The sequence below is a fragment of the Dicentrarchus labrax genome, unplaced genomic scaffold, assembly GCF_905237075.1.
Source record: "Dicentrarchus labrax unplaced genomic scaffold, dlabrax2021, whole genome shotgun sequence".
In the NCBI taxonomy this organism is placed as follows: domain Eukaryota; kingdom Metazoa; phylum Chordata; class Actinopteri; family Moronidae; genus Dicentrarchus; species Dicentrarchus labrax.
In genome coordinates, this window is record NW_026136708.1 from 22,160,666 (window position 1) to 22,187,707 (window position 27,042).

The following is a 27,042-nucleotide window of genomic DNA, read 5'->3' on the forward strand; positions in this document are numbered from 1 at the left end:
TTTTTTGCCTGCAGGGATTTACTGATGGCTTATTCCAGATATTAGCCAGCGATGTGGAAATGTGCATACGGATCATTTAAAAACATTTAATTGAAAGTACAAAAAATGAATTTGGTTAATTATCAGATAAGATGGTTTTGTCCAAGTTAAATTAAGTATTTATCTTCATTTTGTTTTATTAATTGGTATTTTCTCATTGTTATGATGTTGTTTTGTTTATTAGTAATCTATTACAGATAGACGGAGACAGAGATTTTTCTGATAGCAGATATTTTCCAGCTCATTGAGGCCGATATATGCACATATATTTCTCAGCCGTACTGTAGAGAACATCAAGTCTCTCCTGTGGTGGAATCAACGTATTATTATGCCTGCTGTAATCGAGACGGCCCACTGGCAGCTGCACACATAAACTAAATGTTCACATTCAAACTATAAAATCCATCCTACTTTAACAGGCTGGGATGATTCTCTCCCCGAGACAACAACCAGGGCGTAGTCCGTAAATCCCAACATCTTCAACAAATGAGAACAGCTGATTGTCCGTAGCAGTACACTCCTCCAGCTTCTGATAGATGTTTTTGTCTTTGTTTTTCACAAATTTGTCTTAATGATCTGGAGTAGATACTGGTTGTAGTAAAGTACACAAAGTAGAAGCTTTTGACCTTTTAATCAGGGAACACAACCTGTATACCTCTTACAGAATGCTATGCATAAACATATAGGCTGGATCATATAGACTACATACAGATCCTGTATGTACATCCTACATACAGATCCATTATAAGATCACTTCCTGAACAGATTTCATTAGTTGAAATCACATTTCTGCTGTCAGAAAATCCTTTGGTTGAACGATCCTCACCAGAGTCTGTTTGGAAGCTCGATTGGTTGTTTTGTCCCGCATCCAAACTAATTTTCTGCGCTCACATATGCCCAAATGAACCGCGCCATGTGGATAAATGCTCCCGGTTTCGAAAAAAACAACTGGTCCAAACAAGACGTGTGAATTCACCCTTAGAAAAAGGACCGATTCAACTGATTACATATTTGAAACTCATTGCGTGTCTATTTTTATTTTTTTTTGTTGCAGTCTGGAGAAGCGGAGACGGGAGCTGGAGTGCCGCTACATCGAGGAGCTGGCTGAGCTGCTGTCATCCAACATGGGCGACATTGCCAGTCTCAGTGTCAAGCCCGACAAGTGCCACATCCTCAAGAGCACCGTGGACCAAATCCAGCAGATGAAACGGCGTGAGCAGGGTGAGGGTTTTTTTTATGACACTCAAACTGAAAATTTTTTATTTTTTGATAAGTGAATGGTGTAAATGAAAAACCTCTCTCAGGGACACATTTAATCAAAATGTCACATTTTATTTTCTGAAATTCATCTTTTAAAGATTCATTTATGTTAAAAATTGTCAAAATTCTGACTATAATATTGAACAGTTCTTAATCAATAGTTCAAAATTCAGTATACATAAATCTTGTGTGCAAAGTTAGGTTTACTTATTAGCAGCTTTAGCATCCAGGTCTTAAAGTTTCTGGATCATTTACAGGTGTACGTATATACACATTACAAACAGCTTTCAATGGGGGGGCATTAAAGTATTTAAGTGTGGTTTTACAGGATACCTCCGTGTCTGTGTATTTAGATTTCTGATTTGTGTTTGTGTCCTTCTGACAGAGAAAGCACCTCTTCTGTCTCCAGATGATGAGGTGCAGAAGAGCGACATCTCCTCCAGTAGCCAGGGGCTGGTGGAGAAAGAGGCACTGGGGCCCATGCTGCTAGAGGTGAACAATGCATACACAGCCACACACACAAATACAGACTCACACACACACACACACACACACACACACACACACACGCGTCTTCCATCCCACCACCGCTGAGATTTTTACTCAACGCACACGATCTAATTTTCTTCTCTCCCCTTCTCCCGCTCACTCAGGCCCTCGATGGGTTTTTCTTCGTCGTCAACCGGGAGGGCCGCATCGTCTTTGTTTCTGAGAACGTGACGAGTTACCTTGGATACGCCCAGGAGGAGCTGATGACCTCTAGCGTCTACAGCATCCTCCACGTGGGAGACCACAATGAATTTGTTCGCAATCTGCTGCCCAAAAGCCTGGGTGAGTGAGTTGGGACTTAGACAGCGCATGCGTCTGCTGCCTAATACTTTAATATCCTAGGTCTAAGATCCCAGTGGCTATTATTTTTTAAAACATATTTGGTAATTACATTTTCAGTATTTTCAAATTTGACAGTTTCCATGCCAGTGAAAGCCATTAAGGAGGCTGTAAAACTCAGGAGATGGGTTTTGGCTGAAATCTCAGTATACAGTCCTTAATGCACATAATTGACCCGCTTTATTGATGGAAAAATACTGTAGCTAAAGCAGATTTGAAGAGCTGTGAAGAAAGGCAGAATGGCAAACTATGGAACTTTTAAATTAACACAGTTTTAAGTGCTCTTCACAAAGCTGCAAAATGTGCTATGAGAGGGAGGAAACCGTAAAGTCAGAGCATGTGTGGGTGAGTTTGAAGAGTGAGACAGCGGCTTTCTGTACAGCGATAATGTCACTTTAATTTTTAGCCACAACCTTGAGAATAGATTATAATGAAAACGGAGAGGAGGCCTGAGGCAGGTCACATAAGGAGAAAGATAACAGAGTGCAATAGACGACAAGGTTGGATTTCCTGTTGATCTTGTAATCCCTTTTAATTTTGTGCCCGTCACTACAGCGCTCCTTTCTCCTTGGCAACAGAGATCTTTGAAACCTGCTCTCACAGAGAAGCTAAAACTAGTTGCTTTGTTGCCATCTCAGTGAAATGTTTCAGTACATCTGGGTGTGATTTCAGGTTGCTTTGCCTTTATGTACTATTACAATAGGGCAAAATGAGGAAAATACACAAAACTGAAAATCTAAGAATATGATTGCCAACGAATTCTTCCCTGTAATTGTTGTGCATATGACAATAAAGACCTTGGTGTGTAGCATCTTCAAATTTCTGCTGCATTCATTTAAATCCAGGAGTGAACACTTCACATAACCCATCACCGACATTGGCAGCTCCTACCAGTCTTGAAAAAGACATTTGAAATGAGACGGGAAGAGATTTTACAGGAACGTGTTTGACTGTTCAAAAGACGGCTTTACGGTGGATTTCTGTAAATCAGGCGTCTGTTTCACAAAAGCAATTTGCGAGTGTTATTAGGCACAGAGCGCAAACGGTGGCAGTGTCACAATTCGCAATTTATTGTCTCTCACAAAGTCCTACAGCGCTTTCACTAGCTCATGCATGGATTGCAGGTGTGCTGTTTAATTAGTGATCTATTCAAAATGAGTGAAAAGGGGAAATCTGGTGTTGCAGATCACAATGTGGTGAAACAGGCTTTTGTGTGAACAGAGCTTAAGTCTTTCAAAGGTCCAGTGTGTGGGATTTAGTGGCGTCTAGCATCGTAGTTGCTAAACGTAACTTCCTCGTTTTACCCTACCAAGTGAAAAGGAGAAACTACGGTGGCCTATCTAGAGCCGGTGTTTGGACTTCATGGAAGGCGACCCGCGGCGTCTGTAGATATACAAGGCTTATTCTAAGATAACAAAAACATAACTATTCCTATATTTGGGTGATTGTACACTAAAAAAAAACATACCTGTGAGTATTATATTTAATTTCTGCCAATAGATCATCCTAAATGTTTCACACTGGACCTTTTAAATCAAGGGAAAGACAATAGTTGTGGTTTAAATTATTGCGTTGTGTTGACCATGGTTTGCAACAGATACAGTGTAAAGGTATCACATTAAATAGTTTGTTGTATCTTTAAAAACTAAAGAATCTTAAAGCTGTCCTGTAGAGTTTTCTTGTAAACTACTTTTCTGTTTACATTCATGACATGTTGTATCCTTTAGGCCGTGCTGAGTGCATCCCCTCCCCTCCTTGCAAAACCGGCTTTTATTTTGAGACTTTTGTTTACTTGCAGGTAGTCTTCCTTCTTCTCTGAGTTTGCTGGCGTGTTGCCTCCATAAGTCAGTGCTAATAGTGTGAAAACATTAGCAGGAATGTGCATTGCATCACTCATGTGCAAACAAAACAGTGACCCACTAATAAAAACAGAGCTCATAGTTCTACTAGCGGTCAAATCTCCAGAGTCCCTGAACGTTTCCCCAATAGATACAGTTATACTTTGTATTAATAACAACAGTTAATTGTAGTTAAACTCTGGTTATTTTTCCTCCCGTCCAGTAAACGGCGTGCCGTGGCCGCAGGAAACTGGCCGAAGGAACAGCCACACCTTTAACTGTCGCATGCTGAAGAGGCCGCCGGACGAGTTGGATTCAGAAAATCCGGAGGCTCGGCAGCAATATGAGATCATGCAATGTTTCACCGTGTCCCAACCACGGACCATGCAGGAGGAGGGAGAGGGTACGCAACACACACACACACACACACACACACACACACACACACACACACACACACACACACACACACACACACACACACACACACACACAGTGAGGGCACACAGAGTGCAGCCTTTTATTACACACAGTCAGTAGATTGTACAGCTGTTGAAGCCAATATAATTAGAACATTTGCTGTCTTTTTTTGACCTTTATTTTGACTGTTGTTACTATTATTTAGAAATGTTTTATATATATATAGTATATGAAATATATTTAATAAGGTGTTTCATTAGTGCTTTGTTTTGTGGCTAGTTGATTAAACTTGTGTCACAAGATTTTGGACCCCTGACACTATTCCCTCAGTATTAAGCATTTTTGTGAGGTCTTATTTCTGCTCTTCAGGCTCTGCATAACCTAAAACCTACTATAAACTAGGAACTGAAACCGCTGTGTGTAGGTGGTATAAGAAAGGCTGAAATCTTACGAATGCTTTAACCGCTTCTAAATTGAGCCATTCAGGGGATCAAACAAGGTGGCTCCATAATGAGCTGGTGAATCTTAAAAAGGTGTTTAAATTTGAATTATGTGTGTTTAAATTGGAATTTGGGATTATTGAAACCAAATCATTCAAGAAGAATGTAACATACGTAAAAACCTGCCTGTTAAAATGTAAAAGATGATGAAAACATATTTCTATGACACTTGTTTTTCTGTTTCCCCTGTACGCAGTAAATGTGGGCTATGTCAGGAATTTATCCAATTTTTATCCAATAGATTAAAACTATTTGGCCGGAATTCTTTCTCATTTTTGTCTTTTTACTCATGAGTGCAAAGTTTTAAAACAAGGTTGCAGCGTTCAACTATCTATCAGAACTTCTACCATCTGATCAGTTGGACAGGGACCAGATTCTTGAAGGACATTTCATATTTTTTTTGGAGTTGTTGGTGCAGTGGCCTTGATAAAATTACGTGATGTGGTTTCCTGCATTTCAGATTCTCTGTGCTGTCGAGCTCTGCCTGGGTTTAGTCCATTTGATGGAGAGCAGTATCATTTTTCAGTCAACTTTTAAGCCCCAGCGTGTGTTGTTTGCATTATAGATATGATTGACAGCTCCCTCAGCACATTTCCAAGTTTTGATTGGTTGTTATAACTTCTGACTTATACAGAGAATCCAAAAAGATCAGACGTTTCGAGTTTCAGCAGGTTGTTTAGTATCTAAAACCTGCTATTTTCTGTAAATTAGCCTGTAATGGAAACCTCGATCGTCTGCCATGATTCACTTACATGTTTATCTTTAGTGTAATTTCACCCACGATGGTCACATCTCTCTCTCTCTTTTTTCCTCACCACTTGTGTCCTTTCTTTCTTCAGACCTGCAGAGCTGCCTGATCTGTATTGCCTGTCGAATACCTCGCGCCCAGCCGTTCAGCACTGAGTCTTTCATCACAAAGCAGGACCCCACAGGTAACACACACACACACACACACACACACACACACACACACACACACACACACACACACACACACACAGACAGACAGACACACACAGAGGTATAATGTCATAATCAGGATTTCCTAGAATACGATGAAATTCTTTACTATGTTATATTATTGGGAAACATTTTCCAACTCATTTTCCTTGGTGACACAGTGTGACCTCTGTATGTGGAGGCTACTGCAGATGTTGAAGTCTGTGTAGACTGATGGGTTTTTTTTTTGTGTGTGTGTGTGTAAATGTGTGTGCTGCTCCGCTCCAGGGAAGATCATCTCCATAGAAACAAGTGCTTTGCGAGCGACAGGCCGGCCAGGCTGGGAGGACCTGGTCAGGAAGTGCATCTACGCTTTCTTTCAGCCGCAGGGCAAAGAGCCCTCCCACGCCAAGAAGCTGCTGCATGAGGGTGAGTCGCCTGCGATTGATTGTTCAGCTTCACTCTCAGAAATCATTGACACGCTCTCTGCCAGCTTTGTCATGGTTACCAGAGTTTCAGCTCCTACTTCAATACCATTATAATAGATGGAGCTACATTTTAATAACCTTTCATAATTCTGCATCACCTTCAGAGTTAGTGTGCTTTATATGCGGATGTATACAGCGGAAAGCGCAGGAAAGACGAGCAGAAGAAGAAATCGCTTGCACGCTTACCGACTGTCTCCACACCCCGCCTCTTTCTGTTTCTCTCTCCTCGTCTGTTGACTGATGTATTCAGCAGTATGTTTTATAAAGTTGCCCAAAAAAAACACTGTTCTCACAACAGCAGGTGAACCGCATGTTGTTAACGGAAAGAATAAGATCGAGACCTACGTGGCACTGGACGCTTTACCTGGTCCGTGCTTCTAAAATGTCCACCGTAATCAAGCAATCAAATACCGACTTAGACGTGGATTACCGTGGCAAGCACACCTGGGCAGAGCGAGGAGGAACAGAAGAGGAAAACGGCACAGGGAAATATACAGCCCTAACATTGATTGACTAATACATTAATCAATCAACTAATTCTTTTAGTTCTGCTACAGTCTAGTTTTCATATACCTGTTGATACCTGTGCTCTAAAGTTGGTTGGCCACATGTGGTGGTGAAAAACTTAAAAGATAAACTATGGATCTAGTAAATCCAAACCAATGTGAAGCATCGAAGGCCGTCCGTAGCTATAAAATAAATGTGTATAGATAATAGGAGAGTGGAAAGACTGACCAATATCGGATTATTCCAACACTGAAACCACGTTATCACATGGTGTATTGATTGATACCTTGGTGCAGAAGTATAATTTAGGCCTTTGGGGGAGTCAGAGCTCTTTAAGCCTGGATATATCTGGGGAAGGCAGAAAACAAACAAGAGATGAGACCAAAGTCTAAACCCTGTTTTTGTCTCTTTCTGTGTGTGTGTGTGTGTGTGTGTGTGTGTGTGTGTGTGTGTGTGGTGTGGGTGTGGGTGTGGGTGTGTGTGTGGGTGTATTCCCAACAGTGATGACCCACGGCACCGCTATCAGCCCTCTGTACCATTTCACATTAAGTGATGGCACCCCGCTCAGCGCTCAGACCCGCTGCAAGTTCTGCTGCCCCCCCAACCCTGACGTACAGCCCTTCATTATGGGCATTCACACTATTGACAGGTACTGTGCAGGACACGTACACACACTCATTCACAGATTTCCATGTGTTTGAGTTTCATTTGCATTTGATATGAAGCCATAACAAAGAGTAAAGAACGTTAGATCTTCTAGCCTGTGCACATGGACATCATAATGGGTGTGTTTACTGTAAATGCACACGAGTATCCCAGTTGTGATCAGGTTTTTGGTGTATCCGGGTTATATTTTGCACATTTTATCACCATATCCTGGTTTCAGAAGCCTGGATACTCTGCAGGATACTGACAGGTGAACTGATCAGTCTCTTGCTATGTTTGAAGATACATTGTCAGCTTAAGTTCAAGTAAAACAAAAAGTATTATTATAAACGATTTAATATAGATTTACTTCTGGTAAAGCAGAGAATACATGTTATGTTTGCTGTAGTTTTCTATTGATTAGAGGCAGCGGTAAATACAGCATAATCCAGGCAGCCAGAAATCAAACTGCTGAGGAAATCAGCATTCTGTACATTGAAGAGTCTTTATCTCTGCCACATGGTCTCCTCAGGTTACAGTTATCTTTCCTCCTTTCTTCCAGGGAACACAACACTGCTAGCTCTCAGGAAAACACTAACCCCAGCCTTCCACCGAACCTTGGCAGCCTTGCCCAAACTCCTTCCCGGTCCCCTTCCCTTCCTCCCGGCAGCAACTGGACCCAAGGCTCAGGCCTCGCCACCTCGGGCCTTCACCCCAACAACAGCAACGCCTCCTCCCACGGACATAACCCAGCCACACCCACAGGCTACCTGACGCCCAATCGGACCTGTTCCCAACAGGTGAACAGCCCCTCTCCTTTGAGCAGCCCACTCACAGCCACCCCTACCTCTTTTATGTCACCCAGGATGCCACGGGCCAGTCCTGGGTTAGGGGGAAGCCCTCGTATACCGGGGAACCCCTTCTCTCCTTCCACAGCGGGCCTCCATTCGCCAGCCGGGGCACTAAGCAGCGGAGGCAGCCTCAACAGGCAGCAGTCTGGCGGTGATGGTAGTAACGGCGCCAGCGGTGGGTCAACAGGGTCCTTCTCCATGTCCTCTCCTGTCCTTCAGAGACAAGCCAGTACGCCCACCGGCTCCTCTACTCGGCCCTCATCGGCAAAACCCCCAGAGGGAGGAGAAGGAGGGGGAGAGGACTCTGTTAAAGCCCCCCTTCCTTCTGGCTCACAGCTGGGTAACCCCAGACCCAATCAGCTCCTGGATAGCAATGGGACAGGAGTTGAATCTAACAACAACAACAGTATCCACTGCACCTCATCACCTCATCCTCCAAACCCTCCTCCTGCCCCCCAGTGCCCGGCCTCCCACAGTACTCTAACAGAAAGACATAAGATCCTCCACCGGCTGCTCCAGGACAGTAGTCCCAGCGACGCCTCCACCCCCATTGAGGACGGAATAAACAAAAACCAAGTTGAGATCAAGAAGGAGCCGCCTGCCAGTCCGGCACTGACAGCAGCAGCTTCCAAGTCCAGCTCCAGGGAGCCACAGGACCATCAGCTTCTCCGTTTCCTCCTGGATACGGACGAAAAGGTGAACATCAAATATTGCCTTTCCTTACGTATTATTTTAATTATGTACATCCCTACTAAATAATATATTGCTAGCTGCCCTATAAGATACACACTAACTTATTATTACATTATTGACTAACTGAAGCGTAATCTGTTTTATCAGGACTTAGGGGACCTGCCACCTCCATCTGCCCTCAGCCTGCAGACGGTTCGGGTAAAAGTGGAGAAGAGAGCCAGCGTGGACGGAGTGGCCTGCACGGGGTCTACCGTCGCAGCATCCAATGCAGGTGCATCCAAACCTGTGGGAGTCTCCAGCAGCTCAGCCTGCATGAGTCCCAAATCGAGCCCCGTCGGAGAAAACCGCCGAGACAGCCGCAGGGACAGCCGAGACTCCACGGTACAGTCGTCTACTAGTCCAAAAGATGAAAAGACCTCCTGATGATAGACCATATAGTAGGGTAATCACAGGTGTTTACGAATTCTAAACACCTGGTGCTATTGTGCGTGCTGGCTCACTGGAAAGACTCTGCTACTCTAAATGGAACGGCACTTAATTAGTATCATTTGTAACACCTGTGTTTACCCGACTATTTAGAGTGAAAATGGCTGCAGAAGGTCCATTAGAATGTAGAAAAGTTTAGTAATGTCACATAAACTTGCTGTACACGAGTGCCAGAATATCTATTGAGGTAATTTAGAAACAGTTTCACCATTTATTTTCAAGCTGTATGTCCCACTCAGTATATAACTTGTCATAATAATTCTTTGAAAGAAATACATTTAAAGACCCTTCACACCCCTGGTACACCCACACAGGTCATTTTCATTATTTTGCCTGTTTTCTCAGTGTTGTGTGGGTGGGTACAGAAACTCTCCTGTAAGCATCGCGGATAACAGATCTTTATCAGTCCTCTTCACCAGATTGTTAAAAACTTTAGTAACTTAAGTTTCTCCACCGTTATCTGCCTCAAAAGTCAAGTAGAGCTCGAGCTGTTGATCGGAAATTATGACCGAGTTTAACAGGCCACCCAAACCACAGAGGGGCCCTCCTCTTCAGACCAACGTGACAAGCAATTAACCTGTGACAGCAATCTTAATCAAACCAGGTTGAACACACATTCAGCAGACCTGTAGTGAAGTCTGCAGCCAGTTCAGATAGTCATTAACACCCAAATTATAACTTTAATGACCTAATAATTGAAATGTACATGCTCCTGCAGGGGTAGCACTCATGCATGCACACCACTTTTACACAGTGTGAGAAAGATTACTTCACAATTAAGCATTGGAATTTTCCTCTTTTGAGCTTTGCTCCTGCATTGGCAGTTGCCTGACAGCCGTTGTAAATCACGTTGAATGTTTATTTTCTTGGACTTTGTCTCCACTGTAGGCTCAGCTACCAGCTGCAGCCTTTGAAGCTCACTGGCCTTTGACCTTTTGTCTCTCCCCATCTCTCTGTCACTGATCCTCTGCCCCCCCCTCTCCTGCCACCTATTATTCTTTAATTCTTTACTCTTTTGCGCCATTACACCATTCATTCTTCCATCCTGTCTTTCCCCCCTCATATTCCTCGTCTCTATCCCCTTCCATTTATATCTGCTTTACTCTCCGTTTCCTGCTCTCAGATGTCCGCTGGCCCTGTTGACATGGACCCTCTCACCCAGCTGCTGCCTGGCCTAAGAGGCCCAAGTGGGGTCAAACAGGGCAGTGAGGATACAACAACCCCTGGAGGAGGCCCCCAACTCCAGTCTCCAGCCCCCCAGCCCCCAGCTCAACTCCAGTCCCCCGTGCCTCAGCTCCAGTCCCCCTTATCCCAGCCCCAGTCCCTTTCCCAGTTGCAGTCACCGTCACCCCAACTCCACTCCCCTTCCCCCCAGCTCAAACTGCAGTCACCCACTCAGCTCCAGCCCAGTGAGGCCAGCACTCCCCGCAACGTAAATGTGAAGAGAGAGCCTCCTGGTACTCCTAACAGAGGTACAGTTTCAACTTAGCAGGGAGGAGGAGGGGGGGTCATGTTAAAGGGTTCAGCATGACATACTACCTACATACTACATATAGACACTGGGTGTGTAATTCTACTGGAAAACCTAAAAATGTTTTACCTTTTTCATGTCAAGAAATTACAAACTGTTCTCAGATTCTTTAAGTTATTTTAAAATTATTCTTTTATTATTATTATTATTATCATTATTATTATTTGTAGTAGTAGTTGTAGTTGTAGTTGTTGTTGTAGTAGTAGTATCCAGTATAGTATTTTGATCCATATCCAGGTCTCACTATTTATTTATTGATTTACCTACACATTGTTAGTCTGTATGCCCTCTAGTGGCTATTAGGATGCATTGCAGTGTCAACAGACACAGACAACAGACACCATTTGACATGGAACCAGTTTACTTTGTCATATGTCTATGAAGTGTGAGACTGTGTATCAGTGCTATACACCAAAGGATTGTTCACCAGTTTTTTGTATTATTGTATTATGTATTCCTCATTTACTTGTTTCCCAGGTCTCAGTGATGGCGGTCCGCCCTCTGGATGCAGCCTCCAGAGTCAGTCATCCTTTGATTTCTGCAGCCCCCCCACTCCAAGCCAGACACCGGGCCAGGGACAGGGAGACCCCTTCCAGACCCCCAAAGACAACAGCCCCTTCCCAGAGGCAGAAGTTATCAACCCATTCAGTTCAAGCACTGGTACACAAGAACACATAACGCAGTCACACTGATAGTTACTGAAGATGTGCTAGAAATGGATCTCATGACAGCTGTGGGAACCCTGTTTGTGGGTAACTTGACACTAAATCTTCAGTAGCAGTGAAGCTTTGTTGAGCTCTATAGGTTGAACAATTCAATACATAAATGACCGTACTCAACATCACCATTGGGTGTGGTCAGACTGTATTCTCTTACATGTTATGACCCCACAAGCGATGTAGCTTTGCACTGTTGCGTTAAAGAGAGCAGTGCAATGCTACATCAAGCAAGGTGAACATTTGGCGTTAAAAGCAGGATTTTATGATTATTCATTATATTTGTTGAATCAGATTATTTTGAATCCAAATTCAGCGTTAATATATATATTTTCTTTTTTGGCTAATTGTGTCTTGTTTTCCTGTTTCAGGCCTAACCAAGATGGATGTGGGAGACTCCCAGTTCCAGCCTCTGGCTCTGTCTGACACCTTGTCCTTTGATGGTCTTGGAACCCCTTTACAGGCTCCCTTGGCATCACCACAAGAGTAAGTATTACTGTACCCATCCGTTGTCACTTAACTATATTTTTTCTGTTATTATCTCGTCGCTCCAGCATGGTAGTGCGGGTGATAATGCAGCCGTGTTTCTCTGTGTGAGCAGGCAGTGTGTGCCCTGTACGCTGGATGAGGTGCTAGGCCCCCCGACCACGCCTGAAGGCCGAAACGATGAGAAAGCTCTGTTAGAGCAGCTCGTCTCCTTCCTCAGTGGGACTGATGAGAGTGAGCTGGCTGAGCTGGATAAGGCCCTGGGTATTGACAAGCTGGTACAGGTGAGAGTGTAATACTTTACTGGGCAGTGGATGTGTACAGGGTATATAAAAAGTGCAGTTAGGAAAGACTCTACATATTAATATTACTTAATTATTATTGGTTATTTATATTTTATTATGTATTTTGTTCATTGTAACAAGGGAAAGGGAGGGCAGTCAGACTTGGCTATGTTTTCATTTATAATAAAGAAACAAATCTTTAATATCTTTTTGTCCTATGTTTGTCTGCCTCTTCCCAGGGTGGCTGTTTTGACCCTTTACCCCAAAACTTCCCAACCCAGCAACCCACTGCCAGCCCAGTTTCCATGGACCCTAAACTCCCCACCTACCCTTCCCAATTCACACCAGCTTCACAAGCTCAGTTTCCTCCAGAGCTGGTCACAGTCGGGCCTCAGGGTCTGGGATTCGGAGCCCCCCGAGGGGCTTTCCCCGGTGGGACGACGGGAATAGGGCTGAGGCCGGGAATGACGCGACCACAGGGGATGGGCACTCAGCTCAGGCTGCCACCCAACCAACTGCGCCTGCAGCTGCAGCAGAGGCTGCAGGGCCCACAGCAGGTGAGGACACAGAGCTCGTTCGTTTGTTTATTCCATTTCAGATGGAAGATTTTGCTACTTGTGATGCTTTTACAGGAAGGCCTCCTTAAGGATTTCTGCTGTATCTCCTGATGTGTCTAATGTTTACAGTCACAGCTGAACTGTGAGCAATGTGTTCAGAACATATTAGGTGTAATTAATTCACACAATTCAAAGACTGCTAATACAGCAGAAACACACAATCCATTAACAAGTGGAAGAAAGGAACACCTTTAAGTTCTTCACACTGTGCTTTCATATACAACACACATCTTACTCATTGCTCCTCACTGTGAAATACTCAGAGCTGTAATGAATAGCACAAAATACTGACTAGCTTTCTGTGTTAGTCTAAATCCTTCTATATCATAATTAATCTTTTTGAGTATTGATTGAAATGTTCTCTCCTCCCTCATAACTAATATTCAACTCCTCTCCCTGGCCCTCTCTCTTCTCTCCTGTTTCCATGGCTCCCATAACATGTTTTTGTATATATCCACCACTCCATTACCATCCTCTCATCCTTCCACACCTGTGTGACCTCTGCTTACATTTGTCCTCTTTCTACGTCTCTCTGTCTCAGCTCCAGAACAGGATGGCGGGCATGAGTCCGTTTCCAGGAGGAGCCCAGCATGTGAACATTGGGATTCGTCAGGGGGTTCAACAGCCTCAAATGCCCACCCAAGTGAGTCTCAGTGGCAGCAAATGATACTCGGCTCGTCCTGAGAGACAACCAAAACAATTAGTTTACATAGATCGTAGTGATGAACCCAGAGATAATTATCAGCTTTGTTTCTTTCAGCATCTTTCAGCTTTTTTCTTTTTGTTTTCACAACCTGCAGTTGGGATGTTTTGGGTTCACTCTCAACGCATCCATTTGCATCATTTCCAGTAGCAGCAAGCAGCTGTTTTCAGCAAAGAAAAGAAAGCTTGGCAATTAGATGGCAAATATAAAGAGCCAGATATTTCCCTCAGGAGTCGGTAGAGACCAAAACTGAGCTAAGAGAGTAAATATTGGACTTTACATTCTCCAAATGAATGGTTATGTTGTTAACAGTTCACAATATCAACTTAAAACAATGTCAGTGTTTACTGTTTGTTCCACTGGCCAAAAATCAGTTAATGCAGGTACAATAAGAAAATTTTTGGTTCATATTTTTAAAGATAAACTTGATTTTTGTATCAGGAGCTCCGTTTAGTTATTAAAGCTGCACCTTGAAACGACTACAAAATGTAATAACTACCATTCCACATGAACTATTTGCTTGTATTATATCACTTTCTTGTTATATATTTTCTCTTTACTGATAAATTTGTCTTACATTGATCTTCAGGTAGTATACTAAACTCTCAGAAGTCTAAGTGTATCTTTCTGAAACTTACAGAGGCCCTGTACAAGTGACCTCTTGGATAGCAAGGTGTATTGTGTATTTTAAAACAGAGTAACAAGTTCTCTTTACGTCCTGTCTCCCAGCAGCCTCCGCTGAATGCCCAGATGTTGGCCCAGCGTCAGAGGGAGCTCTACAGCATCCAGCACCGCCAGCGCCAGCTTTTCCAGCAGAAGGTCATGCTGATGAGACAGAACATGGCAGGCGCCCCAACTGGAGCCGTGGGGTCCGTTGGAACTGCCAGGGTCCCCAAAGGTCCCCCAACAACGCCTCAACAGCAGCAGCAGTTCAACTTCCCACCAGGGTACAACCCAATGACGGGAAAATCCCCTACCTCACCGAGTCACTTCAGCCCTATGACCGGAGGTCCTCTGGACAACAAACTGTCCGTCAGAGTTCCCCTGAATAACCAGACGCTGATGGGCGGCGTGCAGGGCCAGTTCAGCAGCACCGTGAACGCCTCATTGCAGCCGGCCCTGTTTCAGCAGTTTGGAGGGTCTGGTGAGTGCAAGGAAACCGGCTCCACCACAGACTGATAATCCAGTTTCATTTGCTACTGTTGATAATTATACTTCAACATTAATTATTGTTATTGTTGTTAATACATAAAGATAATACGTAAAATGTTTCAGAATTTCACATACGGCACCTGTAACTTTTTACTTTCCTCTTTCAAAGCTATGGTCCAGCAAGATCCATCTTTCCCTCCTGAGATGAGCCCGACCAGCCCGTTGTTGTCCCCTCAAAACTCCACCTCCCAGAGTCCTCTGCTTCAGCAAGCCCCACCTCCTGGCTACCAGTCACCAGACATGAAGAGCTGGCAACAGACAGGCATGGGCAGCAACAGGTTAGGAAGCGTACACAGTTTGTACATCACTCATTATCCCATCGTGTGTGGTATTTGTATATTTAAATGAGACCCTGCCACCCTCAGTGTAACCTGCTGTCTTCTCTGATTGTGCTGCAGCCTGTTCAGTCAGTCAGGACAGAGTGCGGGGCAGGCCTTTGGCCAGCAGGGGGTTTACAACAACATGAGCATCACAGTCTCCATGGCCGGAGGCTCGGGTGGCGTCGGTTCATTACCTCCCATGGGGCAGCCGGTTGGCATGAGCAACAGTAACCTCAGCAATGTGGGTTCAGTGTGCAGCGACCAGCAGGTTAGTGACTTTTAACTTCCAAAGACATCTCTCTGGTTTTACGTCCACTTTCCCTCCTACCTCCTGACTTTGTCCATAAAGTATAAATACAGTTCAGCTTTGCAATCATTTAGTCCTCCAACCCTTCTGTATACAGTGTGTGGGAAGTCATGGTGGCATCTTAACATAACAGCACAAGTTGCGCATTATGTTACTAAAAACTTCTTTTGGTAGATTTTTCTGTTCATGTCCCTACGCATGAACAGAAAAATGGCAGGTTTTACCAGATTTGTTTCTTTAATTTGGTTGTTAAATTTGTCTTAAATACAAGAGAGAAGCATGAGAGAGGAGATGTAAAACTATATTTAGATTGTTTTTAGTACTATAAACCACAAATATATCTTCTTATGGATATAATCAAAACACTGGAAAAATGTAAAATAGGTTTGTGTTATTGAGTTTTGTTGCATTACGGTTGCTCAAGGTGCTCAGCCAAGACATCAAAAAAAAAAAAAAATAATACAAATATAAAATAAAAAAATATAATCCAAAACATAAAACACCTAATACAAACATCCATATAAGGACAGATATAACGGAATGACATATTTAATTAAAAATGAGTTTAATGTTCAGCCAACACATCCACATCCATATGACAGATATATCTGTATCAGCTGATGATTAATGAGAAATTATAGATTTGAAGATATGTTTGAGGTAAATTATGAGTGTTGCTATTACCGGTCACCAGACATTGAGCTGTAAAGTAATCCACTCATCTCTAATGAATCCTGTGTTCTGTGTCTGTAGGTGCAGCAGGTTCAGGTGTTCGCGGACGTCCAGTGCACAGTGAACCTGGTTGGCAGTGACTCGTACCTGAACCAGGGCTCCATCGGAGCCTCGGCCTCCCAGAAGGGCCCCGGACCGCAGGGCTCCCAGAACAACCAGGCCCAGCAGAAGAGCCTCCTCCAGCAGCTGCTCACCGAGTGACAACCCCACCCCTCCCCCCCTCCCACCCTTTTTTCAGCTCTCCTACTCCCCCTCTACTTCTCACTTCTACGCCTCCTCCTCCTCGGAGGTCGGTGCACCAGACCCATTGCTGTCTCTGTCTCACCTTTTGGATGGAAGGAAGGAAGGATGGATGTTTGGAACGGCCACAACGACGCGTGTGTGTGTGTCGGATCGGGGGGGGGGGTTCAGGGCTGGTTGTTTTGCCGCCCAGTACTTTAAGAAAAGACTCAAGTCAGAAGGAGCAGCAGTGTATTTAAACCTGCCTGTCTAATCTGTCTGACAACCTGTCTGTCTGCCTCAGCCTATTAAAGGCAGTGTTGTCTTGCTGCTCATTCCTTGGTGACCTACTTCCTGCTTCCTGACCCAACAAAACAACTGCGACATCATTGTAGATTTGCCAAGTTGTCGTCACTGTCAAATCAGGGCCGGCCTCCTTTTTGTTTGTTTGTTTGTTTGTTTGTTTTCTGATCGGACGGTTTCTCTCGGGCCGTTGCAGCAGCAACAGCAGCAGCAGCAGTGCATCTTGGGAGCATGAGTTGCAGCATACAGCTGAGCTCAGCGGTTTTAAGTGTGGGAGTATCCCACACAGCAGCACCTCTGGCTTTTTATTTTTGTTTTGGTTTTTTTTTGTTTGTTTTCCTCTACCTGTCTCTCAGCGATGTGGGAATGTTAAGGTTTCAGACCTCTGTGGCATTGTGGGATAGAAGCTCAGTATCAGCTGGTTCTGTGACTGTCTCTCTCTATCAGCTACAGTGCCTGGTGGAAGTTTGAGTTTTTCCCAAGCTCTGCTTCTTCTTCTTCTACATATTATTCTATTATGTCTTCTGTTTTATTATAATTCTTTTGGTTGAGTTGTTTTGTTTAAAGTCTTCTGCTCTCCCTGTCGTCGTCATCATCATCATCATCATCATCTCTTTCAAGATATTTTTTTATTGTGAACCATGTGTACAGCAGTAATACAGACTCGTGTGGAGGAGTGGATATCATGCCTCATTTCAGATGTTTAACAGCAAAAAAACTAATAATACAAAGGGCGGGGGGGCGGGGGTGTAAACAAACCCAAACACCATGGAGCACACAGATACGGTAACTTCAACCTCCCCTCCCTTCAACCTTCCTGTCCCGGAGCAGTGCCACCTAGGGGTCATAAAGACTCTTAACTGTCCGTCCCTTTACGTAGAGGAGACCATCCTTTCAGATTCCTGCAGTCTGTCATTGAGGATGAATCGGATCCTCTCCAGGTTGGAGGGTGTCAGACGGGGTCGCCACGTCTTTCTTTTTCCAAGAGTTTCTTTGCACAGTATAAAAACCATAGGGTGGGAGTTTTTCGGGATATGCCCCAGTTAAACCAAAAGTGGATCTGGATCTTATCTGGACTTTTCACAACCTTAAAGAATGAAAATAATGCAACCCAGAGTTAAATAAATCTGCCTTTACTCTGTCTCATCTCTGGGAGGATTTTATGTAGCTTTACGTTCGAGTAATGCAGAGAAGGGAAACTGATTTTAACGTATTTCAAACCCAGAATGCACTCTGCTGGTTTCTACAGTTCTTATTTACTTATCCGCGGTCGTGCAGTGTAGCGTATATAAATGAAACCACACGTCTTTCCACTATACAGTCTCCCAGTTTGTCAGTAATTGCGCTCTCAAAAGTGTGAAGATGGTTTCTATTCTGGACGTATCTGAAGCAGTAACGATGCAAACGTTCCCGGAATCTAAATCTAAAGTCCTTATACAGTCCTTATTTCTTCCATTGATCAAAGGCTCCATTCGTAGTTGAAGGAGTCGATGATCCGTCTAAAATAAGTATCCAGGACTAAATTAAAATCAGCACCGATTATCAGATTCATGTGGATCTCACCTGTAACTAAAATATACCCCCCCCTCTTCATCTGCAGTCATAAAGCGGTGGAAGAAAGGAAAGCTAATTATTCCCTCAGGCTTCATTTCTGACATGTGTCTCTTTATAAGAAAATCCCATCAGCCTGCAGCTCTCTCAGATGAGATGATACCCCCCCCTCCCCTCCCTCCGGTCCATATTGATTCCATTCACATTCCACGTACAAAATGTCCTCCGGCTCCTACAGTACGTCTCCTCCTACCTTAATCAGCCGGCTGCAGCCTCAAGGACGGATCGCTCTCCTGCGATGTTTTTCTGACGCACTGCCATTCGCCATTAAATGATCTAATTAGCACTCCTCACCCTCTCCCCCCCCCAGTAACCTCTGAGATCTTTGTTACAAACCTCTGACTGACTGACTGTAGCGGCGCTGTAGCCCCCCCCAGCACGCCGCCGTTGTTCGCTCTCCGGTGTCTACTTCCCCTGGGTGACCCCCGACACTTCATTTGGGCCTTTTTTTATGGCTCTAGTCAATCTTTGTTCTCCCCTTAGCTTCCCCAACGGCTTCAATTATACTTCATGTGGTTTTGTGGAAACAGAAACTAATCAAACTCAAATCTGCTGAAGCTACCAGTGAGTGCTCGACAGCCCCCACACGCCCCACAACACCCCCCCAAAAAAAACACTCATCTTCATCATCATCTTAACGATCATCAGAACAAGCTTTGACAACAGCCAGGATGGATTGATGGATGGATGGATGGATGGATGGGAGACAGACAGGATGCTGCTCAGTTTGGAACTTACGTGTCTTCCTCCCCCCCCCCCCCCCCCCCACCCCACCCCCCACCGGGAGGAGGTTTTATTATTTTATTTTTTTTAAAGTATATGAAACTGTTATGATTATTTAACTGTCTATCCGTCACATTTTTACCCCTCACCTCAGCAGCTGTGAATACAGAGCCCTGTCGGGTTCTCTCTCTCTCTCTCTCTCTCTCTCTCTCTCTCTCTCTCTCTCTCTCTCTCTTTCTCTCTCTCTCTCTCTCTATGTATCTTTCATGCTATCTCTCGGCCTATCAGTGTTGTTTGCCATGTGCACCATGCAGGCGGGTAGTATTGTACAGTACAGAAGGACAAAGACTTGGGGATGAGCTCACTCTTCTCTTGTAACTGCTTTCCTTTAAAAGATAAAAAGAAGTGTAATTAATTGATTATTCAGAACAGCAAAACGATGTATAATGTGATTCGATCCAGGTTTTTATTTTTTAGTTTCCTTTTTTTTTTCTCTTTATAACTCTAATAATGTCAGCTCATGGTTTTTGAGATTATTTTTGGCATCATTATATTGTAATACCGCTACATGTTGCAGTGGAGGAGGAAGTTATTCCATCTTCTGAAATGTGAAAAGAAATTTTAAGCAATTGATTTAAAGACGTAGCTAGAAACTCGCTCCCGTCGGCGTCCCGCTGGGCGCTACAAGAGGCCACACACACAAAAAAAATGGGGTTTGATTGCTTTGCTTTCTCTTGTGGTAACCAGGGAGCTAGTTAGCCATCTTTTATTGCTTTCTCCTCTTTTTTTTATTCTTATGTATGTACAATACTTTCAAGAAGACGTTTCAGACAGTACATGTGTTTGTAACCATTGTATAAAAAGAAAAAAAGCATAATAATACCTTTTTAAAAGTTAAAAAAACGCGTTCTTTGCTGCGATCACGTGACCTCCGCCGATGCTAGCGGTACCGAGCCGGGAAACCGTGGGTCGCAGCAAACGACGCGCTTTTTTCGGATATTGTTCCTATATAATGACATTTAAGTAGAGGCTTTAGTAATAGAAGTTCCTAACAAAAGATTGTGATGGATAATTAATTTAAAGCTGTCATGAAATTGAATCAAAACAGGACGTGCGGGGTTGAGTCGCAAAAAAAAAAAAACATCCATTATTTTCTTTTATTTTCTCCTCACCTCCTGCAGACCTGTTCCATCAGTGTTCCCCTCAAAGGGTTTTTATTTTATTTGTAATTTTTTTGGGATTCAACCCTTTTCTCCCTCCACCTCTCTGGTTTCCCTGATGAAGACTTCACTCCACTGGCTACACACACACACACACACACACACACACACACACACACACTCACATACAGTTTTCTGTTGACTACTGTTGCTCAGTCAGACACTGTCTCTCTCAGCAATAACAGACCTCTGTTAACAACAAGTTCACACACCAAACAGAAAAGAAAAATGTGCTGCTCTACAGCTCCCAGGAATTTAGAAAAAAAAAAAACCTGCCGAGATGTTGCCTCTAAATACTCTTTACATGAAGATCTCGATATCAGGCGTGTGAAATATCAGCGTTTTGCTTAGGGCTCAGTCTCACACACTCATAATAACCCAAAGGTTACAAGTGTAGGATGCTATTAAGACTGACGTGTTTTCTATCAGTCTCTCTCTCTTTTTAAACACAGGAATAATGTTCATGAGGGGAACGTCCAGTACATCTGCCACGTCTGTGCTCCAGCACGAAATCCGACGTTCTCCCTCACTGATCGATTCCTGTTGCCAGTTCTCTCTCTTCATTTCATCGTTTGTCGTTTTCTTTTTTCTTTATTTTCCTGTCCTGGAAAATTGGAGACCGTAGTGGAACCGGCGGAGAGAGCGCAGACCTCACATTCAGATATTCGGAAGCGCCATCGCCCCCCTCTCCTCTCCCCCCCTCCCCGCCCCCTCCACTTATTAATCCTCACTCGCTTTAGGTCAACAACATACAGTCTGATTGCTACTTCAGTGGAATAGGGCTTTCCTGTGTACTGTTTTTTCAGAGATACTTCACCGTATGCAACGTTAAACCCAGATACAGAGGGATAGTATGCAAGGTCAACATTCCACCCACCAACTCCTCCAGTGTTGTATGATGTGAGAACCACTTTGTGCTCAGCTGCAAATGCTCTCTGTGTGTGTGTGTGTGTGTGTGTGTGTGTGTGTGTGTGTGTCTGTCTGTCTGTCTGTGTGTGTGTGTGCGCGCAGATGCATGCACTGCGTATCCAAACAGAGGCCCAGGAACTGTCGCCATCTTTCAGCTTTCTTATTCATTTAAGTCCTGAATGCAGGAAACTCCTCCAGCCTCCTGGACTCAAACAAAGTATTCACCGAGACCTTTTCTGACTTTTTTATTTTTTCTATTTGTCTGTGTGTGTATATTTATTTAGAGAAGCATGTGGATAAATCATCAGTAGGCTTTTATTACCTCATTACTGTGTCATCAGACAGGTGTTCTGTCCGGTGATCTTTTTCCTTTACGACCATGTTTTCACACTGTGAGCAGCTCGTTTGATCGGTCGGCTGACGATCAGCAAACTCGCGTACATTTTTCCGCTTCACCTGCTTAACGTTACCTTTTTGGCAACGTTACATAAGTTTGATTCAACATTGCTGGCTTGCGATGAGAGTGAAAAATGTTTGTGTTGAGATTTAAGGCTGCAGCTAACGATTAGCATTATCGATTAACCTGTCGAAAGTCACTCCTCGCTATTTGTGTTTGATCAGCAACACAAAAACCTAAAGATGTTCAATTTATAATAGTATGAAACCAAGAAAAGCAGCGAATCCTCAACCCTGGAGATGCTGGAACAAGCTAATGTTGCTTTTGCTTGATGAATGCAGTTCATTTATAATCAAAATTGTGATTTGACATCACTTATGAGGCTTATACCGCGTCCTGATTCTTTCCCTTTGACCTCGAACCTGCAAGTTTATGTAAAACATAATGGTGTCTCAGAGTAAAACTTCCCCCCCTACCTTTAAACTGAGACCAAAGAATGCTACGAACAGTTTAGGACAGTAATGAAATGGACCCAACTTGCAGTTTACTGTTCAACTTTAAGAAGTTAAACCCTCCTCCAACCTGAACTGGGAGTGTTTAGACATTTTCCGTTCCACTTTTGATCAGCTTGATAAACAGTGGAGCCTCCAAAAGCTAGGAAATACTTTCAGGAGAAAACTCAATTCCTATATTGTTCAAAACAAAATCGATAAAGGCTGCCTGCACTTAGACTCACGTCCATTCAGCACTTACGGGGCAGTATTGTTGATAAAGAGAGAGTCAGTTGGGGGGCAAGGAAGCTCAGAATCTGCAGCTGGTGACGCGTTAGTTAATTAAAGAGTTGAGGGCTTCCTGTAAATTCTTTCTCACAGTGTGAAAGCGCCGATCAGACGCTCCTGCGCCGCTGTTTGGTCCATGTATAAAATACTCCGAAGAGACAGAAGCTGCACAAAGTGGAAGAATGTATTTTTTTGGAAGGATTCAGCCACATTTCGTTTATCCGCTCTGATGATTTCACACATGCAGTATTGACTCCCCCTTCCTTCCCTCCCTCCCTCCCTCCTTTCACTTTTCTGCGTGGAATAGGCATTCCTATGGAAGTGGTTTCCTCTACAACCCTGTTAACTGCAGAAACTCTCAGCTTATCCTGCGATTCAAAACAAACATGCCAAATACAACCAATGCATATGTAATCTTTTTTTTTTTTTTTTTATGCAACAGCCATTCAATGGAAACGACATCAGTCCCTCCTTCCTCACTACGATTAACAAGGTACAAGGTTCTTTTTGTAACATTGGTTTCAAGATGTTAACATAATGTATATAACAGAGAAATGTGAATATGTATTTGTTCAGAATCAACAAAAAAGTTGTGCTCCGAGTTTGTGGTAAAAAAAAAAAAACTACTCGCCTCCGTCATGTTTTTATTTTATGTTTTTGATTTTCTACTTTTTTATTTTTCTGATGATGTATGTATGTATATGACTATCAGTGAGTGCGTATGTATGTGTGTAAGTGATTAATACTGTATATCTGGTGTTCTCTAAGATGGAAAAGTCGAAGATGTCCTGGTTTGATTCTTTTCTTCTTTTTACTCTTTAGACCCTGCACAGTACCTGTGGGTGTTTTCAGATAACTATGCCAGAGAATGGTTTTTAGCGACTGCTGAATGTGATTTTACTGAGAGAGAAGCAGTGTGGACTGGCTTTTTGTACGGGTTAATTTAAAAAAGGCCATATTATTTAATTTTCTCTGTTGTCAAAAGTTTAAGCAGATCTGGGAGAGTGGAGCCTTGGTTTTATGGAGAAGCATTGCCTGGTTGTTGTGTATATTAGTGGGCTTTTTCTTTTTCTAACTGTCTGACTGATGTAGCCTTTTTTGCATTTGTCAATAGTAAATGACCAAAGCTTCAAGATGTGTGATGGATATCATATGCAAACCTCATCATCACTGGACAAGACATAATGTAGCGGCTCTTTTTTTGTTTGTTCATTTGGATTTCTGTCTTTGGCGCACAGCGACGTTGCTGTTCGGCGTTGTTTTTTTGCATGTCTCGACTTTTCCTCGCCCGTTACTTTCTAGACACACTCTGTCCTTATTTTTCTTTAAAGTGGCCTCTCAGCAGCATTCTGTGTGATGTCCCAAAGTTAGGTCAGTTTTAGAGACGTCTCCACTTTGCCAATGAGGTCTTTTGTGCCTGAAGTGCTATCACTCGTTTACAGGAAGAAAAGAAAACATTGCAACCGATAGCTATGCACCTTACTGAAACAAGCATTTCCTCACGTTGACTTGGGTATGTAGAATTAACACTGGAGCAACACTAAATCATTAATTTCATAGGCAAGGCATTTATAGTTCACACAAATGACAAAAAAAGCCCCTTCAGCGGGAGTTTCCCTCTCAGTGAATTTAGTCTAGTGAATTTAGTTGATATCTGATGACCTTTCTCAGCTTTTAATCTCATTCTTGGAAAGAAAAAACTTTTTTTTTTCCATTAACTAAATACTTTATACCAAACTTGAGGTGCCTCGTGTATATATTTTCTGCAGTGAAGATTGCTCCTTTGCTGTTTAACAATAATAACCTTGTTAACCAGGGTTTTTTTAAAACCTTTTTTCACCTTTGTAAAAAAAAGTTTACTGTATTTTAAATGACTTTTTTACACACATAGAAGATTAATCAGACTATTCCAGGAATTTGCAAATACAATCTAATTTTGCACTTTATATCAGATTTACTTGGGAGTGAAAAGGCCATCAGAAACTGTCTCAATCAGATCAGTATTTGGAGAATAAATAATGTCCCCTGAATGTACCAAGAAAATATTAGTTTTACTAGTTTAATTTGAAATTAACGAATTGCTCAGGTTCTTTATGAAGAACTTGACTGTAGTGGATACCCATTATCCAAATGACGACTTAAAATTGTACACCTTCTTTGTAATGTAGTTCTCTGTCTCTCTTTCTGTCTTTCTCTGTCTACACCAACCGATCCTCAGTATAAATACTATGCCAATCTTCTTCAGGTGACGTCCCTCCCCTCCTCTCTCTGCGCTGTCAGCTGACACCAGGCGTACTGTTAATAAAAAAAAAAACCTCCTCCAGCTTGAACTCTCAGAACATTCCTGCTCGCAACACAGTTTCAGCAATCGTCAACACTTAGCTCTGTAGCTGCCGCCGCCACCACCACTCGGCTGTCACTTTCCCGCAGCTTTGAACGTGTTTTTCCTCAAACCAAGGTTGACACTCGCTTTTTTATTAGCAAGAAGTCTAAAGTCTGGTTGTGTGAGACTTAACCTCTGCTATCTAGCAACAATTGTGCACTGACATTAATGACAACACACTAACTTGTGTTGCTTGTCTTCTTCTGTTTTGCTTGTCTTGTCACTTTTGTGCTGCCTAATGTAGAATATTTTGCGGTGTGCTGATACCAGGATCGGGCCAATGCCTGGTGCAGGATCGGGCTAATGTCTGGCTAATCAGAGATATTAATTAAGAGACAATTTGACGTGTAAGATATATTCCATAAATGAAAAGAGAATACAGTTTGATCAGTTTAGATTGTTTTTTTCCTCAAGCATAATCAAAAATATGAAGCATTGGTCCAGAATGGTTTGGTATTAGTGCACCGCTAAGACTCCATTGTCCTTTAAATCCCACTCATTCCTAATGCAGGTGTTCTAAACTAATCTCTACTCTGTGTGAAAGTTACTACAGCATCAGTTGTCAAGTATTGTACGTGCTGCCGCATTGGGACTGAGGTTGGATATGGTTCAGAGACTTCAAAAGAAGGCTTATTATTAACTCACCACTTTGTGTTGTTGTTTTGGGGGCGGTAATGCTTTCTCTGGAGAATTTGCGAAAAATGACCAAGGTTCCACTTTCTCCCTTGTACAAATTAATATAAATAAATATATATATAAATATATATTATACATTTTACTCATTTTTGTCCAGTTTTGTATATTACACTCATGTAAAGTTTGTTTTTAAAGAGGCATCGGAGCAGCTATTACAAGACAATATGAGTGACAATGTTCATCTGGGAGAATTTTATGCATGTTATATTTTCTCTTTTACTCTCTCTCTCTGTCTCTTTTAATGCCCCCCAACCCCCCTGTTCAGGTGTGTAACGTGAATATAAAGAAATCTACCTTTTCTTTGGAATGTTGTAGACAATCAGTCTCAGGCCGGGTCCAGTCCCTGCAGGGAGTGAGAGCCCTGTAGGCTGATAGACAAACAAAACTCATTTTGTTTGACAATTAAAAAAAAAAAAAACTCTTTATTTGCATCTACTGGAAGTCTAAATTTGGAGGTTTGTTCATTCATATGTTCGTGGCTGCTCAAGTTTACACACACACACTTCTCTACTACACTCAAAACACAAACACCTCGTGCATTTGATCCCTCTGCTTTTTTTTTTTCCAAGGTAAAGATGCCAACCTTGAGGAAATGATGCTTTGACTAACAAATCTATAACATCTATGAATGTGGGAATGCAACACATTGCAATAAAAGCACCATTTGAAATGCAGCATGTTGTCCCTGTATGTTCTTTATTGCCTGTGTCAACAAGTTTGCAGATGATGGTGGCGTTTATTTTGAACTCGTTAAGGTCAGGCCAGTCCAAGAAGTGACTCACTGCATCACACAGAACATCAGATCTTAGTGGACATCCTTATCCAAATACCAATGCTAATCTTTACCTGAGGCATTAGTTTTTAATGCAGTTTTGATTTCAATATAAAAAGAAAACCAGTCAATGAAAAATGTGTCAAATGTTTTTATAGATGAGGAAAATACTGAAAAAACATTTAAAAGAATAAAATTATATGATTACCCTATTATGATGTGTATTATTATTATTAGTAGTAGTAGTAGTTGTATGTATGATATATACCCATCTTTCTTATTGCCTGCCAGTCGAAACATTCATCACATAAATTATCAGTATCAACCTGAAATTTAGTGCTAATTCACAAAAATGTACAAATTTTTAAAAAGGAATAGACAGGATGAGCACCTCCCAAATACAAACTCAATGTTGTTGAATGTTAAACTAAACTGACAAAACACTGCTTATAATGGGAACATAAAATATTGAATGGAATGATGAAAAGATTAAAGATTTAAAATATGTAATTACTTAACTAATAAAATTAAGTATATTGTTTTTACCTTTGCCCGGTATTTTCAATGG

General features: G+C 42.6%; 1 protein-coding gene across 3 annotated transcripts in view; it reads left to right on the forward strand.

Annotated features, from left to right (window-relative positions):
* The window catches only part of ncoa1 (nuclear receptor coactivator 1), a 58,564-nt gene extending 32,188 nt beyond the window's left edge, over positions 1 to 26,376 (forward strand). For 2 of the 3 annotated variants that reach the window (XM_051409742.1, XM_051409743.1), the window contains 19 exons: positions 1,094 to 1,260; positions 1,685 to 1,791; positions 1,953 to 2,130; positions 4,249 to 4,428; positions 5,785 to 5,877; positions 6,173 to 6,313; positions 7,381 to 7,528; positions 8,087 to 9,071; positions 9,216 to 9,449; positions 10,678 to 11,026; positions 11,563 to 11,745; positions 12,173 to 12,287; positions 12,403 to 12,571; positions 12,811 to 13,128; positions 13,730 to 13,831; positions 14,621 to 15,035; positions 15,213 to 15,381; positions 15,502 to 15,691; positions 16,484 to 26,376. In XM_051409742.1, the coding sequence (XP_051265702.1) occupies positions 1,094 to 1,260; positions 1,685 to 1,791; positions 1,953 to 2,130; positions 4,249 to 4,428; positions 5,785 to 5,877; positions 6,173 to 6,313; positions 7,381 to 7,528; positions 8,087 to 9,071; positions 9,216 to 9,449; positions 10,678 to 11,026; positions 11,563 to 11,745; positions 12,173 to 12,287; positions 12,403 to 12,571; positions 12,811 to 13,128; positions 13,730 to 13,831; positions 14,621 to 15,035; positions 15,213 to 15,381; positions 15,502 to 15,691; positions 16,484 to 16,663 (4,423 nt within the window). In that variant the 3' untranslated portion in view covers positions 16,664 to 26,376. The remainder of the gene's footprint in view (positions 1 to 1,093; positions 1,261 to 1,684; positions 1,792 to 1,952; positions 2,131 to 4,248; positions 4,429 to 5,784; positions 5,878 to 6,172; positions 6,314 to 7,380; positions 7,529 to 8,086; positions 9,072 to 9,215; positions 9,450 to 10,677; positions 11,027 to 11,562; positions 11,746 to 12,172; positions 12,288 to 12,402; positions 12,572 to 12,810; positions 13,129 to 13,729; positions 13,832 to 14,620; positions 15,036 to 15,212; positions 15,382 to 15,501; positions 15,692 to 16,483) is intronic. The other variant, XM_051409744.1, reaches the window with a different exon arrangement.
* Positions 26,377 to 27,042: the final 666 nt, after the last annotated feature.